Source organism: Candoia aspera, chromosome 1, assembly GCF_035149785.1.
Source record: "Candoia aspera isolate rCanAsp1 chromosome 1, rCanAsp1.hap2, whole genome shotgun sequence".
Lineage (NCBI taxonomy): Eukaryota > Metazoa > Chordata > Lepidosauria > Squamata > Boidae > Candoia > Candoia aspera.
Window position 1 is genome coordinate 35,776,367 of NC_086153.1, and position 20,282 is coordinate 35,796,648.

Here is a 20,282-nt window from a genome sequence, read left to right on the forward strand (position 1 = left end):
AAGCACAGTCATGGTTTCACTTAGCGACCACTCTGCTTAACAACCGAGTTGCTGGTCCCAACTGTAGTCACTAAATGCGGACAACCTGTATTGATATGGATCTGTGCAAGCTGGAATGAGCAGAAAAGTTCTGAGCAACTGTCCCATGCTAACAGAATTTTGGATTTGGATTACAGATTTCTCCTTTCAGCCATAAAGTCATCTTGGGTAGGCTACTGCATCTGAACCTAACTCATCATATAGTTTTTGTAAAAACAAAAATTTGGGAAGGACATATATATAATCCTAAACTTCTTCAAGAAAGTTGGAGTAGAGAATTAAGAAACACATTAAAACACATTGAATATTTTATTTGTATCCTGCCCTTCTACAGTTTTCAGATAATTTACAAAAAAGAATTCTGTATTATTTTAAAGCATAACAAATGTGATCTGGCACATATTTTGGAAAACTAAATTTCACTTGGGTGAGTGGGTGGGGATTAAATTGCAAACTATAAAGAGGAATAAAAATGCAGAAGTTACAGGCAGTGATAATTAATTACTCACAGTGAAATGACTAAGTCTGACACAAACATTCCTGCATGCAGTACAGGGCATCTGGGGGGATGTCAAAAAAGTCAAGATGGCGGCTGGGATTATGCAATTGAAATTCCTCCCATTTTACATAAAAGATTGGGGGAGGGGCTTCAATTCCATGGTTGCAGCCATCATTGTGACTTTTTTTTGACCCACCCTGATCATAACTCTAATTCAGAATACAAATAGTGCTAATTTAGCCTGCCTGCCTGCCTTTAGCTTTAGAAGCTGGCTGACTCCAGAATGATGCTGGGTGGCTTATACTTAAAATAGGAAAACAATAAAAAACCAATAAAAAGAGCCCAAGTGTCCAGACAAACTGCACAACCACCACCACCCAGGTCCCACAACTCAACCCCAAGGCCTGGGAGAACAAAACAAATACACAAACAAAATTTTAAAAGGCTCTTCAAACATCATTAGGATGGGAATTAAAAAGATCTCTGGACGAGAATATCATTCTAGAGGGCAGGTGCTGTGACAAGGAAGGCACATCTCCTGGGTCACAACAAATGGCATTGTTTGTTCAAGACCTGAAGTGCACCAACTTCGCTCAGTCTTAGTGGATGGGTGGAGACCATGGGAGATAGGTGGTCCCTCAAAGCAGAGGTGTCACGTGGGCATATTGAGGCATGCCCAACAGTGTCCACACCACTGCAGCTTCTGAGTGGTCTCCAAGGCAACCCCATGTACTGTACAGCGCACTGCAATAGTCCAGCCGTGAGGTGACTAGGGCATGAGCAACTGTCTGGAGGGACTCCCAATCCAAAAACAGGCACAACTGGTACACCTGATGAATCTGTGCAAATGCCCTCTTGAGTACTGCTGACACCTACTCTTCAAGCAGGAGCTGTGAGTCCAAGATGACCCCAGATTGTGCACCAGTCTCGAATGGGGAAATGCAATCCCATGCAAAATTAAGTTTGAAAGTCCCCAGATCCAGGGCCCCCACAATTACACCCAATGAAATAGGCTGTGGTACCCAGTTTAAGAGTGAGTTCCGTTCCCAAAGTCTGTCTTTAAGTCAAATTTGTACGTAAGATGGAACAGTATTATTATATAATACTGTATAAGTAGTATTGTATAATTAGCTTAAACCATTGTGTATTTAACTTGAATCATTGTGGACAATAATCTTTGTTGATTTTCATGCAATACTACTTATACAGAGTAATATACAATAGTTATGCTAGCAGGGGTAGGGGTACAAATAAATTACAATTGAATACATTAAAACAAATATATTATTCATGAAAATAAAGTAGAAAGATATAAAGTCAGTAAGCAGAATGAAAAACAAAAATCATACTCATAAAAGCAATTTGGAAAGATAAAAATGGTCAGGAGAATAAAAAGGGCATCTGCCAAAAAAACATGCAATAAGCACAAGGCAAATTTCTAGTCCAAGAGGGCAAAAACTGAGCAGGCTCTCTAGCCCAGCAGATTAAGGAGGATCTGAACAGCTAAATATGTTAACAGCACCACTGCTAGGTGTGCAGCTTTTAAAAAAAAGGCATTTTAAATTGCCCGGACAAACCCTACTGTCTGATGCACCCCACACTATGCTTCCAGCGCTGATATTTTAAAACAGAAATAACACCTAAGAAGAGGGATTGAACCCACAAAATATATCACCTTGGCCTCTCCTCCTGAGAACGGCTAAGCCCACCAACTCCAAACTACAGTATTTCTCCAAACAGCAGAGAATAGAGGAGCAAGAAGCCACCCACCAAGAAACATCAAGAATACCCACCCCCCAAGAATGCAGACCATCTCCCCAAAATCGTTTCATACCTACCCTTTTAATCTATGCTCCTTGAGGTATTTTCAGCCTCCCTGAAAACCGAAGGGTCCCAGATGAGCCAAGCTGTCAAACCAAGTCTCCTCTTTCAGAACTGACCTGCTCTTTCCTTTCGGTTCCACCACCTTCCCCGCTCAGGAACTGATTAATCATTTCTTTCGAGATGAGGTAATCATTTATACATTACATTACTGGCATCCGATACTCCTTCACTTCCATTCTTTCTCCAAAAACGAAACACTCATCTTTCTCTGGCAGGAAGACAATTTTAAAGCTCTTTGTGCCTCTGGCCCAGTTCTAAGACTGAACCCCATTTGCTCCTTCCCTTTCCTGAATATCGAATCCTTCAGCTCTGGACAAATTAAAGCCTTTTTTGCCTCGAACCTCCCCCACAGACCCCTCTCCCAAGCCTTCCCCACATTTCGCTGGGCTCCCGCTTCTCAGCCTTTTATACAACCCCCTTTTCCTGCGGCCTCCTCCGGCCACCCCACCCCGCAATCTCTCCTCCCACTAGTTCCTCTTGGCCTCCTCCCTCCCTCTCCGCTCCTTTTTTTCTCCACCTCCTCAGTACCAGCCGCCCCTCGGCCTGAACATGCAAGCCTCGCCACTATTGGCCAAGCGGCGTCATCCCTTCCATGCGGGATGCGCGGATTGGGTGAGCCAAGGCTTGTCGCCTTGCCCGTTGTGAGAGTGTAGAGAGGGACGGAGGGAGGGAGGGCTTTTTTCCTCCTCCCCCTCTCTCTCGCTCTGTCTCTCTCTGGCAGTGTCCATGGCTCCTCCTGCCACGGAGAGGCGACGGGCTTAAGCCGAAGCCGGGCCGGCCGTGGGTGACTCCCTTGAGAGAGACCTTCTTGGGGGGGCTGGGGAGGGGTGGGAGGGAAAAGCGCGAGCTCCCGAGCAGGGGGAAGGGGGTCACCAGCGGCACGAGCATCCCCCTCGTTAACCGCCGCCGGCGGAGGAGAGACCCGGGCGGCAACGGAGGCATAGGAGGAGGCGCCTTCCTTTTCTCTGAGCGAGCTCCTCTGGGCCGGTCTCCTCAGCCAGGGAGCCTTCCTTTCCCCTCTCCTCCTCCTCCACCCCCCCCACCTCCCCTCCCCAAGTCTCGTTGCCGGAGGAGCGACCCCCTCTCCTCCCCCCGCCCGAACCGGCAAATGAACTCGGTCCGAGCCGCCAACAGGAGACCCAGGCGAGTGTCCAGGCCGCGCCCGGTGCAGCAGCCGCCGCCACCGCCGCCACCGCCTCCTCCTGTTCAGCCGCCTCAGCAGCAGCAGCAACCACTGCAACTGCCGCCGCCACCTCCACCGCCACCGCCGCCGGAGAGGAACAACAACAACGCCGTAGCTGCCGCCGCCGCAGCAGCCGCTATCGCCGCTGGGGAACGGGGTAAGAGAGGGAGGGAGGGGCGGCGAGGACAAGGGCGGCGGAGGGGCGCGGGCAGGAGAGACGGCGAACCGGGTGCGGTTCCTTTTCGCAGCCCCAGCCCCCCTGCAAGTCAAAGATACGCTCTTCCCGTTCCGAGGACCTGTTAGAGACATAGGCCGCGCTTTGTTTGGCTCGGGCCCTACTTGGGGTTTGAATTGCCGATAAACTAACTGTGGGTTCCTCTCAGGTACTTTTCGGGGGAGGGGGGATAGAGAGCACAGACCCTCCTTTCGGTTCCCCAAGGAGAGACACAGAAAAAGGGAGAGCAAGAGGACGAAGAGGCCCAGGTTCGTTCCATCTTCTCCCCGGTGGTTTTTTAGCCGTGGGAGGGAAAAGCTTCCCCCTGTGTCCGGGACACGGTGTGTATCCCAGTAACTTGTGTTGACACCTTTCCTTTTATTCTCTTATTCCTCTCCTCCTCCTCGGCTCTTCCCCCCCCCCCGCCCCGTTTTTCTCTCTTTTTGTAATGGTGTCTCATGGAGACAAGAACTGCTCTCTCACCCCCTCCCCTTCCTCTTCCTCTCTCTCTCCCTCTCTCTCTCTCTCTCTCTCCACCCTCGCCCTGCCCCAGTGTTTTTGCTGCGCAGTTTGCATGGCTTTGGTTACCCGGACCCCGAAGGAAAAAAAACGATCGGAGATAGGGAGGAATTCGGAGGGGTGGCATGAAAGAAAGGAATTGCAGACCCTCATCCTTACATAGGCGGCGTTTTTGTCGGGGTAGATCATCGGCCATTTATTTATCTGCTTGCTTCTCTTTCCCCTTCTCGCCCCCTTCAGTCTGTCGCACCACTCTCACACACTGGCCTAAATAAAAACCCACAAATATTTGTTCCTGGTGTCAGGCTGCTGCGGGTGGCGATAGAGAAACCTTCGTGTTTTTCGCGCGTGTGAAGGTTTCAGTTCCCTGCTTGTCGGTTCGGGGCCTAGCATAAAAAATATTAGATTGAGGCTAATTAGAGAAGCACCATTGTTTGAAAGAATTGGAAATGTAATCATGGAAGGGATTCCTCTTTTCCTTCTTTCTCTAGTAGAAGGTTTACATGATCACTGGGCAAATTAAATAAAACCCAGATCTGGGTGTCCGGGGGCGGGGGGAAAGTGTTGGAAAAGGAGGAGGAGGGTGATCATTTTCTCACTAGGCTGCGTAACTGTTGCCATATTAATTGGCTAGGTTTCTCTCCCAGTGTTAGTGTGCTGTTGTCGCAGGGTTATTTTCTAGAGGAGAAGAACAGGGGTGGGATCGTAGGAGACATTTTGCATGTATTATCCATTGGGTTGGATTTTAATTTTTTATGCACTGGGTGTCACACCTTTCTCGTGATAAAAGGAGAATGACCTGTGATTTTGGTCAGTTAATAAAACACCTCTAGCTGTTGTTAGAGGAATGTCTTTTGTTTGAGTATGTAAGGCTAATTCACTAGGGACAAATTGCTAGGTTTAAGAAGTACATGGTGATATGGTATATATATATATATATTTTTTTAAGAAAAGGTGTAATTGAAGGATTGTTAACTTAGAACTTGTTCAGAAAGAATGCCAGGATGCTTTTAATTTGGCTCTGTCTGTTCCCCCCATTCAACCAATCAAACAAGAATGTTGCAGGAACCAGATTATTTTCAGAGGATGTGATGTTTTTTGCCCAGCTATGGGGTTTGTGTAAAACTTAAAAATAATTCTGATATCTATTACATAATTACTAATCTTTTAATGTACCATTTGAAACATAGAAAATCCCTTCCTTTTTTCATAGATCATGTATTGTAGGCTTTTTGCTCTCATGTACTCCATTGGCATATGGATTTATGTAATAATAGTTTCTAGTTAGTTTAGCAAAATTTTGTGAAAAGTGAAAAATATAATTAAAGTAACATATTTTATTTGGTTGTTGCTTAACTCAGAATTGTAATATAAATGCACTAGATAATAGATCTCAGAAGTGGCATTCAAACAGTACTGACTTGTTCCTTCTGGAAATTATTTTTCCTTTAACACAACACATTAAAGTTGGGTGACATCCTTGTGTTTATGTCATACTGCAACTAACACAAGCAGAAGTATAGCTAGTTAATCTCAGCAGGTCAAATGAAGGAGAATTTCTGAAGCTAGATCAGTGATAAACTATAACAAATAAAAGTGTTATACAGTAAAGGCATTTCATTGATTTGAGAACCTCCTGTATTTTACTTTTGAGAAACATTTGGGTAGTGAATTTATGAAAAAGTATTTATAACTTTAAAGTGAAGGAGTAACATTTTCCTCAATAAGTTTTTAATCTATTATCATTAAAAGTCTTTAGGTAATAGCATATTCCTGTTTTACTCTAATGTCTGATTTTTCTAGTATTTTAAATTCCTATTGAAATCTTTCAGACATTTGCCTTAAGAATATTTACTCAGCGAATAAGACTTGTGAATTGGAAGAATCTAAGAAATTCAATCTGTTCCCCAAACCTATATAACTTAGTTATTAAAAGAGAATGAGATGAATAAAGACAATTATATCCCATGTAATATATTAAGAAATTACTAAATTTGTAGACCAACATCATAGCCCAGAATCAATTCTAGAAACCAGGAGTTCTAGTCCCGCCTTAGGCATGAAAGCCGGCTGGGTGACCTTGGGCCAGTCACTCTCAGCCCAGCTCACCTCACAGGGATGTTGTTGTGGGGAAAATAGGAGGAGGAAGGAGTATTAGGTATGTTCGCTGCCTTGAGTTATTTACAAAAAATAATAAAGACGGGATAGAAAATAAATAAAATAAAAATGAAATAAATTGTATAAATGAAAGTTTAAAAAACTGATTTTGGCCTGAGGTGTGTATCTAAAATTTAGACCTGTTTTTAATTTTGTTTAGACTATTGTGTTAGCTTGGTTTGAATGTTCAAATGACAATGATAATTTCATCATTTAAATTACTTTGTTGACAGGATTGGGATGAAGTATATATTCCCCTGCTCAATGCATTGTAAAAATAGTGATGATTTGGATTCAGGATGAACAGATTCATTCAATCTAGGTAGCCTGCGGTTATTGAAAAAATGCAGCTATGTGCAAATCTTTAGTATTGTCCAAAGCATAACTGAATTATATAGTACTGAATCTATGTTTCTGACTTTTACTTATTTATTGTGCATTATCTCCCCCCTCTTGGAGAGAGATGGGCGGTAATAGAAATGTGCATAATAATAATAATAATAATAAAAATAAATAAATAAATAAATAAATAAATAAATAGCTGTCTTTCAAATATCCTGGGCCAGTTATCTTGAAACAAGGAAGAATGATAATGGAGAAGTATTTTTTTTGGAAATCAAGTTAAATGTAAAAAATATTGCTTCTGTGCTATGTTGACGTATTTTATTTTAGAGATTTAGAGTGCTAACATAAGCATCAGTTGTTCAAATTCACAAAAGGATGCCCATACAACCCAATTTCTCTATAATATAGCTACTTTGCTATCTTCTAGACAGTATTTACGTGTTGCGAGATGCTCCCAATTTATTGATTTAATTGCCTTTTAACATAAATTATGTGTAGACAGTCAAAAACAATACAGCTAAAGGAGTGTTGGCTGATGACCTCCATGTTTCAGTGCATGTTCCAGCATGCATTCTGATACTCATATGAATAGTTTTTGTTTTAACAAATAATATACATGCTGACACTTGTTTCTGCACATGGAGCTCTTTTGCTGAGTTGTGGTGATAGTTAGAATAAAATTTGGAATGATTTTTAAATTTGGCCTTTTTAACTTTCATCTTAAAATAATTGTATTATCTAAATTCTCCAGTTAATTTCTTAAAATTAATTCCAATCTAATAATTATACCATCAACCATGAATATAAATCTTTAAAAATGCATTTGGCTGACTTAATAAATAAGTATATAAACATAATTTGTATGAATTTTGTATCTCAACATAGTTCTGCTTTGTATTGATATTAAGATTTTTTTGGCCTAGTGCATCTTGTTCACTTTTGTTTGTATGACATAGTATGATTCATATAAACTAATCTATAGGTGGCTAGTGGAACAATGTGATAGAATTTGCTACAGATCAATCTGCATTTCATGCATACCTCCCAAACCAACAATGAATCCAGATTTAATTTATGCAAAAACTTTCATATGCTATATGTGATGTATTTTCAGTATTAAAAATGTTTCTGCAGATACTTACATAAGAATATATGCTGAAAGGAGGGTGGATCTCCAACACCTCTGATGGTGACCCTAATTCTAACCCTTTGACTTCATATTAAGATTTATCTGCAAAATTGGTAATGGCGCCTAAGAAGAAGTTCTCTTCCACAGTTTACCAGATGATGATACTCATTTCACAATGCTAAAACAAAAGTAAAATAATTAGAAGACAAGTTCATGAAGTCAGATGTGTATAAATTGAAAAGTATTTGTTAGCTGCACTAAATAAACTTTTAAAATTACTAATTCAGATAAAAATGCATGCTGTAATGAGTTATGTCTTTTCCATATTATCTAATAGCTATAATCACCTATTTGATGGAGGGGAAACTGCATATATGTGAATACAGTGACAAAAATGTATTTTTTCATTAGTGTTGATGTTATTTGTATATATTTTCCAGGATCTGCACTTAAAAATCAATTTCTGTGTGTATCATCTGTCCTTTCATGGAAAATGATTTCCTGAATACACATTTCATTTAAAAAGTGAAAATTAAGCAGTATTTTTAACAAGAACTTCATGCATATATACATCATTAACTGAAATGGAAGTAAAAGCTGTGAAATAAAGCTCTGGCTGTAGATGTTTTGTTGCACTGTACATGAATGTAGAAAAATAGGCCTTTTTAACATAGTAGTTTGTGAAGCTCAAACGTACTTCTGTTTTAGATGTTTTGTGAAACTAGCTGTCAAAAAGACTAGTAGCTTATGTTATATATTTAGCTTTATGCCAGTCTAGTAGATTCTGTGTAATCTTCCATGCATTGCAGTTCCTTGCTCTCATTAAAAAGCCAAGATTCAAATATCTCAAATATTTTTCTAGTAATTGTTGCTGAATTGTTTTACTAATTATGCCTTGAGGTTTATAATATGAGTTAGTTTACATTATTTTAACATATACATAGATTGGATATATAGGGGTAGTAAATATGTAGTTTGATATAGAGTTCTCATTAAACCTCATCCCAAAGTTTGGTATATTATAAAATAAATGATTAAAATGTGGAATGTTGTCTATATTATGTCCATACAAATTTTAAAACAAATTATTGTTGGAATTATTCTAGTGCCAGTTTTTAGTATTTATTGATGTGGCAGATCAGTTTTCTGTTTTTGTGGATTTGGGTCCCAAAAATAATAACAGGCTTTGATTTATTTATTTATTTCACCTATATACAGTAGACACCCATCTTATGCACCATAACCCTATGCAGCTTATAAACAGTAATAAAGACAGTAAAAAAACCTAATAACCATCACAAAAACTCCCAGTGCCCCCAGAAAACACACTCCCAAACATCGATGAACAACTTTACTGGGCTCTAGCCTCATCTTACTCAAACACTTGTGGGAAAAGCCAGGTCTTCAGGGCTTTCCAGAAGGCTAGGAGGGTAGGTGCCTGCCAGATCTGATGTGGAAGGATGTTCCAAAGGGCAGGAGCAGCTACTGCCTAGATCCCAGTAGATGGTAACATTTAACGGAAGGGACCTGGAGTGTGTTTGCCCATTCTGACCTGTTAGAAAGGGCAAATGCCTTGAGGGAGAGATGGTGAAGAAAAACTTGAGCTGTCTACTGAAGACCTTTAGTTTTTGCTTTCAGTGAATTCCAGAATATATGTACATTTGACTCACTTGAAACCAAATGCACAGTAGCTGTAGTTTTTCAGGGAAGCTCTGCTATTGGTGATGTTACTGTGGAACCCTCTGTAAACTTTCCAAGGAATGTCTTGGTTTCCCAGAATACACATTTGAAATTCCCTTATCTTAGCAAATTCGTAATATGTAAAGATTATTTATTAACTGTTAATTAATTATAAAGTTTTAATAAGATGTCCCCTAAATTAGAAAATGAATATTTAATAAAGAAATAAACTAACTCTAAAGATTATATTAATATATGTGTTTTATCTGCTTTCATTGCTTTTCTTAGGTATAGAGAATAAAAGATGAACTTTAGAAGAGAATAAGTCTGCTGAAAACATTTAATACTTGAATTTGTGGCTTTTGAAAATTAGCTCTTAAGCAATGGTTTTGACGTCATTACTTAAGGGTTCAGATAAGTGTATCGTTCTCTTATTCCAGATGCTAGGAGAATACAGCAACATATAAAACTAACTAGAGCAGATGGAACAGAACGTGAAGGCTTTATAGGAAAAGAGAATCTGTTGTTAACACCTTTTGATAATTGTACTATAGTATGTAAGATTCCAGCTGCAATTCTAGATGTATGTTGAATACACTGAAATTGACTTCTGAGTAAATGGATTGTAGATGGTGTGCAGTCCTATAACAATTGCCTCTTTAGAAACATTTGGGTATTTGTTTTAAATAATGTATGACTTTTAGTTAGCCCTTACTTCTTCCAGTTATGCATGCTTTGCACTGATTCTAAGAAAGCTGTAACTGTGTGGAATGAAAGATATGTGGTAAAAGCATAGTTATGGCAGATTTGGAATCCACAAAACTGTTTTCAACATGTTCCAGAATATAACCAATACATACGTAAGTAATAAGAATTTATTACAAAATAAACACCTGCACAAGACATCTGTTCAGTATGCTTCTGGATACACTACCTTGTATCCTTGGGCCTTGGCTCCATTTCTATAGTATGATAGAAGAGCAAGTCTACAAATGTGAGACCCATGAAACAAAAGGCTTTACTAAAGTAGCATAAAGAATGCATGTGAAAAATGCACAGTTTTATCAGACAACAGTACAAGTGGACTGTACTTAGGAGAAGATGGCAGGCAATATAGACTTTATTTTATATTGGAATCTGGACTTCATATCCTATACAATTATGAAAAATTATAGCCTGCTTTTCCAACATGAATATGTCACTCAGAGTGGCTGATAAAAATTACAGCTAACTGTACTTGTAAAATGCTTCCCCCCTCCCCCCAGATTTTGAATATAATAAAAGTAGGCAGCAAAAATTTGATTAAAAAATAAGTGCCTGAGATGTTTTCGCGGTCTGATAAAATATCACAAAAGCAAATTACTTAGATAATTACTTTTCTGTAAAAAGCAAATAATTTGGATGATAAAGGGTAACAATGTGTATACAGTGGATATAAAAAGTCTATATACCCCTGTTAAAATGCCAGGTTTTTGAGATGTAAAAAAATCAAACCCAAGATAAATCACTTCAGAATTTTTTCCACCTTTAATATAATATACAAGCTGTACAATTCAATTGAAAAACAAACAAATCTTTTAGGGGGGAAAATAAAAAACTAGAATAACGTGGTTAGATAAATGTGCACACCCTCTTACAAGTGGGGATGTGGCTGTGTTCAGAATTAACCCCAAAGATTAACGCGGGAGACTTTCTCAATGAATTACTTATTGAAGAGTAGGATGGGACTAATGTCATTTTGAGTCTTCCCTACAACATCAAAATCTCAGCCCCAGTTATATTTGGTAAATAGAATGACTGAATCCAATCAATAAGACTTAAGAGTCAGCTAGAATCCAGGAATACGAAGGGGGTCAGACTGATGAAAGCAGTATTGTAATGCAAGCCCTGCCTCTTTTCTATATGTATTGGTGTGTTGTAGATATACCCCAAAAGGTGGAACTGCTTTCATTGTTTTGACAAAAGTAGCATAAGATTGCAGATATCACTGTTAAAGACTATTGATTTTCTGAGTAATATTTGGAGCAAGATGGCAAAAATTAAATCCATGTTTTTCTTTATTAAGTTTGGCTAATTTTTCCCAACCTGGTAACTTTCTAATGTATGGTAATGAGGTTAGCTAAGGATAAACTTTAATATATCTGAAAGGCATTGGGTTTGGAAAGTCTGCCTTAGCTTATCCTGCCCCAGGGCTTTTGAATCTGGTTAAAGACAAACATGTTCATTTAAAGCCCTGAAAAACTCTGATGTTTGATTTTTTGATTTACCTCACTGGATATCAAAACTTAACTGTAAACTGGAAATTGCCTTCATAAATATCTGCATAGGCAAAATTTAGGGATATATGAAACCATGTATTTATGATCTTCGTCACTTTCCCATATATTCCATCTTGTTTCCATTTTCATCTCCAGGAAAAATCATTTATATAACCTTTTAAAATGTAAATTGGTACTATGCTGGAATATTTGGAAAGTGGGGGAAATGTATACCTGAGTTTCAATCCATGCACTGATTTAGAATATATATGAATGAATGTGGTACAGGTGATAAATCCTCCATAATCTATGTAGGCTCATATTAAATGTAAGTGTGATAGGTACATATAAAATAAATAAGATGCAAGATTTTGGTATTAAAAGTCTTTAATTCCCCACTCTCCTCATCTATGTAATTTGAGATTTCTGTAGTGTTATTTGTTAACTATGTTGATTCAATATGTATTGCTTTTAAGCTAACAGTTATATGGGAAATTACAAAAATGTGGTTATCCAAGTTATGATATGATCTTATAAACGTAGATTGTTGCGTTAATGACAACTAGTGAAATCCAAAATTAGGCTTTCTTCATACTTATATACCTTTTACATAATTCCCTATGCTGCCATTTATTGTGCTCAACAGAATTATGTTTTGAAGTGGGTGGTGGGTTATTTCAAATAATCCATATAATTGCTTCAAGTGGATCAGGGTTGACATACAACCAGTATAATAAAAAATGCACACCCCAAATTTTGATTAAATTCAACTCTCTGGAAATATTGACATATCTGAAATTTTAACCAAGGCATACTATGGTAGACATGGAAAGTTGCTTAAAGTTTAGAATTTTAATCAAGTAATTAAACTCTTTTCCAGGTTTGCTTTTTAGTTGAGCAAACTCTTAAAAATAAATCTGACACTATATACTTTGTCTCTGCCTTAAAATTCCCCATTTGCTTTCAACATTTGTTTGTGGACATTAATAAACAATTTAAATAACTCATACCATTTAATAGTAGAGTTGTAAGAAAAATAATAATCTTCTTGCATTCTCTTTTAAAATGAAATAAGATGTCATGTGCAAATAAAAGATTCTGTTTAATTAAAATGTTTTATAGCCTAATCATGGGCATAATACATTTAGAAGATACTATATTAAATAGGTATATAGCATAGTAAATACGTGTATTATATGTTTACTACATTGGCCAGATAAAGAGATACCCCTTCCATAATACTTTCTTAGTCTGTGATGTTTACGTATGTATGTAGTTAGTATGTATCTAATATTTATTGAATATGAAGCTAGGGTTGTGGTATCAACGCGTGGGGATGGCGCTGTGGGTATAGTGGATTGGCAAATCATTTTGGACTGCCAGCTGGCTGTTGTCAGCATTTCTGGAGGAGTTGGTGTGACTGCTGGGCTCCTCCACTCTGCTCAGCTTTTAGTTGCTTGTGTATCAGAATTCTGAACCTGCTTTGCCCATATCATCAGTTACCCACTGCACCAAGCCAACTTTGTCCTGGTGTTTCTTCTCTCACCTGTATCCTTCTCTCCTTCTGCTATGCCACATGACTGCAAACTCTCGTCACAATATTCGCACCCATGTACCGAAAGTGGCCTCCACTTATAGTTAAGCCCAGGTGTGGTCCAGCTACTGCTGGCTTAAAATCTCAGAAGAGAGTAAAAAGGAAAGGCTTGTGCTGCGAGGTTCTCCTTCCATAGATTGATCAGTTAGAACAGCCTTTCTCAACATTTTGACCCTGGAGGAACCCTTGAAATATTTTTCAGACCTTGGGGAACCCCTGCACATTCAGGCTCAAATATAGGCAAGAAGTTACAAAACTATTATATTTGTTTCATGTGTAGGCCTGAATATATTCATTAACAGTGTTCTTAAACTAAAAAAGAATGAAACTTACCTCTTTAATATGAAGTTTGCAAAATTTGAAATAATTTTTTTAAATAAATGGTGATTTCTCAGGGAACCTCTAGTGACATCTCACAGAACCCTAGGGTTCCACAGAACCCTGATTGAGAAACCCTGAGTTAGGACATAGTCAGTCAGCTTACCTTTATTTATTTATTTATTTATTTACTTATTTATAGGGTGGATGGGTAGCCACATTTCTCAACAAAGCATTAGGATGAAATGAGCCCTATTTTATTGTCTAATAATGGCTGTGCAACTATATAGTGCCAGGGCATTATTGAAGGAAAAAAAAGGATGCTGGAGCTAACTTTGGTGCATGCCAGTTTCCAATTTATTTAAGTACATTTAAATACTTTTAAAAGGAAGTATGTAAGAAGAGAGGTACCCCTCAGTACACTGATGCCCGTGGTACTATTTGAGGCCCTAGTACTTGCTATGAAGAAAGTTTATGTAATGATTGGAAGTAATGATTTTTAATATTTGCAGTTTGTTGGGTCTGGTGTTTTTAGTTTTTTGGTTTGTTTCCATATTGATTAAAAGTGCATAGCATTTTGATGAGGGAAGAGTATTTAAGTTCAGACTGTTTGAAGTCTGTGTATGTTAGCTGACTAGGGAAGAATTTTGCATTAAAAATCTGTTTTTGTCTGAAACAGAATTTTGAACAACTAGTACAAAATCCCTAGTTATTCATTGTGAATACAGTAGTTTTCTTTAAATCTTCAGCTGCAATTCTGTATTTCCTTTTTTTTTTTTTGTTCAAATATAGAAGTTAAAAATGAAGTCTTTTAGTAAAAGGTGAAAGATTTATATGATCTGAAGAGAAAGCAGAGTATATTAAAAAGCAAATAGTCTGTACTATATAGGGGATTTTATTTCTGGATAAAATCTCCAAATAGTAGAATGTCAGTATTGGAAAGAGCTGGCCTAGCTAATGTGCTTCATAGATATCTGTGGTACAGGACATGAAGGAGGACAAAAATGTAAAAGGATGTATGTAACACAAAGTTTCATAAAAGTTTGGAACTTTATGAAGGAAAAAAATAAGTCCAGCAATTTCATTGCTAGCTTCTTCCTTAAATGCTGTTTATGCTGGAGATAACTATAGCAAAAACAAAAAAAAAAGTGCAAGTACTTGTGCAGATATGGTCTATTCAGATTCCATGAATAGACTAAATATACAGCAAGAATTATTTGGTGAAGGCTGGAATATAGTACCTACAGATTGTTGGAAGAATAAAAACTGGCCTCAAAAATGAGGGAGGGCTTCTAAAAAAATGACAGAATTTGAAATAATTATATAGAGTCAAGACTGTCCGTTAGGGCATATATACAAACTGTTACTTAAATATGACATTGCAACAGAACAAATAAAAAATTGTATGATAAAATGGATGCAAAACTTCACAGTAACAATCACAATACAACAATGGAAAGAACTATGGAACAAGACAATAAAATTCACCTCAAGATACAATCTTAGAGAAAACTAGTACAAAATGTTTTAGAGATGGTATACACTTCTGTAATAATCGTCAAGATAGACGATTACTATTCTTACAATCTAATTACTATATGATTGAAAATGCCATAATACAGAAGGAACATTTTACCATATGTGATGGTCATGTATAAAAACCCAGATACTGGCAAGAAATACACAACACTCTTCAGAGGGTTTAGAAACTGAATTTGAATTGAAACCAAAACTTTTTATTAGGCATAATTCCAGTACATATCAACAACAAAAATCACAATTTACTAAGATACATGTTGATGGCTATGAGGATAAACTTAGTACAACGTTGGAAAAGAGTTACGTTGCCTCTTGGAGAATATATATTTATTTATTTCATTGTATTTATATATGCCAATAACAATATGTTCACAATAGAACTTTGACTAAATAAGTCCATTTTTAAAGCAAGGCAAATTTAAACATGTAGAGCATGGTTTTTAAGGGGAAAAATAATTGATTAAAGGTTAGAAATATACGAAAATTTATATGTTTATAAATATTGTATATCAGTCAGAGTACAATGAAAGGGATGTTGGAAACTAAATATTCAATAATGTTTTTAGTAGATTTTTTTTCTTTCTTTTGGTTAGGTGATTTATGTTTAAATAATAAAATAGTGGAACTGGCATTCAGCTCAGTGATTTAAAAAGACCTGTAAAACCCTTTTCTTTTTCGTTAAAAATAACTCAGTGTATTCTGCTTTCTATGGTTAATCCTTCATCAATGATATAATGAGCAGCAACTGTACAACGTTTGCAATTTCTCTGTCAACTTACTGCTACTATAGCTTTGCATTAACTTTTTAATTTCTTTTCTCGTCTGTTTATTTTTTTTAAAAAAGATTAATAGAAAAATAAAAAAGGAAGAAAAAGAAAATGATATATTTTAAAATCATGACAATGATTTAGAAGCCATAGTATTGGAACAATATAAGTACATTTTAAAACTTTATACAATTTCTAAAATTCTTAATGATGGGAGGATTCATTAAGGTAGGAAAAGTACCGATTCTAGCTTGATTGTGTAGAACTGGTCTACTCTTTAGTTAAGTACTATATTTTCTAGCAAAGTATTTCTTTTTTATTGTTCAGCATTTTATCTTAATCATACAAATATATTAAATTTGATGTAATTTCCCAAATTCATTTATAGCTTTATTGCTGTGGATTTGAAATATTTTTAGGATATATGCACCCTACAGTATCTTCTTTAAAATTTAGAAATTTAGTGACATCTAAAATATGCAATATTAATAGGGCAGTTAAAAGTGATTCAGGGGAATAGTTCATTCTTTTGTGAAAACTATGCAAGATAGCCAAATAATTTAAGAGAAAGGATTGTCACAGAAAGATAGCAAAACACTGGAATGTACCACTTCTAACTGTTCAAGACTATTCCTAATTTTTGAAAGTTACAACTACATTGAAAGTTCTAGGTTGGTTGGTGCTAGATTAAAAAATGCAGTAGAAACAGGGAAAATGGGCCAGTGCAATGTTCTGGTATTTGTTGGTACAGGGGTACAAAAGAACTTAGGTGCTTAATGTTTAGAAATTTCTAGCTGTATGTAGTTTCTTTTGAAGACTCAAGATCAGCTTTCTCAACCTTTTGACCCTGGAGGAACCCTTGAAATATTTTTCAGGCCTCAGGAAACCCTTGCACATTCAAGCTCAAATATAGGCCAGAAGTTACAAAATTATTATATTTGTTTCATGTGTAGAACTGTATATATGCATTAACAGTGTTCCTAAACTGAAAATAAAGAATGAAACTTACCTCTTTAATGTAAAGTTGCCTGAATTTGAAATAATTTTTAAAATAAACTGTGATCTCCCAAAGAACCCCTAGTGACCTCTCACAGAACCCTGGTTGAGAAACCCTGCTCAAGATGCTAGTCTTCTATGGTCAATCAGTTTACCATAGTTATTTAACATAATACAGATAGTTCTTGCTTGCCAACCACTCATTCAGCGACCGTTCGAAGTTGCAGTGGTGCTGAATGAGTGGTAATTACGACTGGTCCTCAGAGTTCCTGCCATCGCTGTTCTCCCATGGTCACTTGATTGCAATTCGGGTATTCGGCAACCAGCTCGCACTTACGATGGTTGCAGTATCCTGCAGTCATGTGATCACCATTTGCAACCTTCCCTGCTGGCTTCCCACAAGCAAAGTCAATGGGAAAGCCAGTAGGGAAGGTCTCAAGTCGCTCTTGTAAGTTCCTCCCCCCCCCAGCCTGTGTACTGTACCCTCCTTCCCTCAGCCTCCCTGCACTTGTACATACCCACACCCACCTTCCCTCTGCCTCCCTGCTCTTGCACCATACCACACCAACCCCTCCCCTAACTCACACGCGGCCTGCACCATGCCTCCCAGGGCTTCCCCCAATCCCCCCCGTGGCACCCCTGTGCTCCTTACCTGGGACTCCCACTGCTTCCTGCTTAATGACCCACATGTCTTGGGGTTACGACAGCAACCTGGACTGCATGGGTTGCTGTTAAGTGATGTGGTCACATGACATCATACTTTATGACTGCATCACTTAGCGATGGCAATCGTGGTCCAAATTGCCATCATAACACAAGGACTGCCTATAATACCCACCTCTCTATGCTCCATTGTATCTTCTAAGATTAGAGCATTCTGTTTAACAATACCAATTTTGAATCTACTTGATTTGCAGAGAGTATCGTGTCTGCCTTTTTACAGTTAATGAAAATTCTTTTTAATTGCCAAAGGCTGAATTTGAATATTGTCAGAATTAAGCCATTTAAGGATTTTTTTGATTTTAACTGTCTTCGGTAGACTGCTTTCAGTAAACCAGTGGAAGGATTGGTACTATACCTTTTTCTTAAGCAGAGAAAGCAAAGTCTCTGAAGCTTGCTGTTCAATGCAGTATATGCTCAATAGACAGCATACTTGAGAAAATAACTCTTCAGTTATTGAAAAGGTTTGATGTTTATATCAATAAATTGTAGAGGTGTGGTTAAATAATTTAATAGTTTTCTTGAATGCTTCAAAAGTATTACTAGCAATATTACTACTGATGTACCCTATTAAATCCTAATGAGGAACATTTATCCATTTATATTGCTGTAAATTAAGCTTATTTTCTTTCATAGTAATCTTCAGTGGATTTTATAATAGCATCAGAAGGCACTCCAAAGTAAAGGTTTAACTATCAGTCTCTTCTATTTCTTCCACCAGTGCTTCCATCTAGTACTTGTTGGCAGCTCCTTAAACCAGCTGTGTGTGGCTGCCCTCCACAGCTGCCACTTGATCCTGGGAAAAGACACATTTGGTTTAAGGATTTGGCAGTATGCGTGAAGTGTGCACCCATGTGCACTCCAAAGCGCACCCCCCCCCTTTGAATCCAAAGCCCAGTACAGTCCTAGTATTTGGAGTAATCAGAGCCATGCAGCACTGCTACTTTAAAAAATACAGTTTTAGTTTAAAGCAATAACAACAGCAATGTGCATATATGGAGTGCAAAATATTTGGAAGTCAAAACATTCTGAATTTAGAATAGTCATTTTTGATGTTCCAAGCTTGGAGAAAACAATATTCTTCTTGAGTTTTGTTCCAGATTTGGGACAAAATGTGATTTCATTCTATATTGTTTCAAAGGTTTCACCATTCAGGTATTGTCCTGTTGTTTTCCTTCAAGCCACAGAGTTTTAAAGAATCTTACCAGCCAATAAAGCAGCAGACATTAGCTCCATTCTTTTTGACATGGCTGGAGTTTATTAAAGGGAGAAAGGAGGAGGGAGAATTGGGGAGAATTTATTAGGTTTAAGTGCTGTTTTTTAATTTTGAGAAAGTTAGAGTTCATGAGTTGTAATGTTCCATGTGGTATGCTTTCTTTTTCAAGCAGGTTGCCAAATACAAAACTTGGTATGTGCATTAGTAAGAAGAAAGCCAAAGTCACAGAAATGTATTTTTACTGGGGTGGTACTGGTTAATTGTAGGTATTCAGACTGTTAAATTGAATGAATTGTTGCTGTTTGTTTGTTGAACTCAGTTCTCAGTTATGCAAGCAGGCTGCAAAAAAGCATATTTAGCTGTTGCTTCTATTGTTTATTATAAAACTTCTTAACATAGTTAAGGTTTTCTTTTTTAAATAATCCTTCCCTGCCATAGTTGGGGGGGCAGTAACATTGAACATAAATTACTGAGCTACTTAATTGTAGGCCACTGTCTGACCTAATTATTTTATGGTTTAACGTGTCGTGTATACCTGTCACTGGCTTGAAAAACATCAGAAGTGAAAGTATGATGTGCAAATATTATTTTTCAGTCAGGGTTGGGGTTTAACAACTATATTGAATATTATATAAGCCAATCATTATCCTATAATTAACAAGATGCTGCTTTACTTTTTATGTGTAATTTAGTTTATATGTTGTTATTGATACTTGTGGAACTGTGTGTATAAAAAAAGATGATTTATAAATAATGAATGACATATAGGCATTGGATATTTCCTGTCATGGTGAATATTCAGCATACATATATGCTAGCATTTGTCTAGTATTTTAAAATCTATACTGTTAGTATTATTAACTACTTTCTTCCATTATGGAATCTAAGACCACATAAATAAAGATCCTTAGTAGTCTCAGAGATATTGGCAGGCATGCATGTCATTAGACCTTGTCCTATAAATTTCTACCCTGCATGTAAAAAGCCAGTATCATAAGTGGCTCAAGCCACATGTATTATCATGCACAACACATTAACTAGATTGTTCTTCTTCTCTGTTTCTTGCTTAGAGAAATGTACAGGTGATCCTCAACCCTAATTGGGACAGGAATTTCCATTGCTAAGCAATGCAGTCATTAGGTGAAACATCACATGACCGCACCGCTTAGCGATGGCAGTTTCGGTAGTCCTGATTGCAGTTCTTAAGCGAGGACTATGCCATCGT

The 20,282-nt window shown here is 37.5% G+C and overlaps 1 protein-coding gene across 1 annotated transcript in view; it reads left to right on the plus strand.

The window, feature by feature from the left end:
- The first annotated feature begins 3,262 nt into the window (after positions 1-3,262).
- The window catches only part of FBXO11 (F-box protein 11), a 73,699-nt gene continuing 56,679 nt past the window's right edge, over positions 3,263-20,282 (plus strand). Inside the window, exon 1 of the mRNA XM_063301772.1 lies at positions 3,263-3,762. Coding sequence (XP_063157842.1) covers positions 3,531-3,762 — 232 coding nt within the window. The 5' untranslated portion in view covers positions 3,263-3,530. The remainder of the gene's footprint in view (positions 3,763-20,282) is intronic.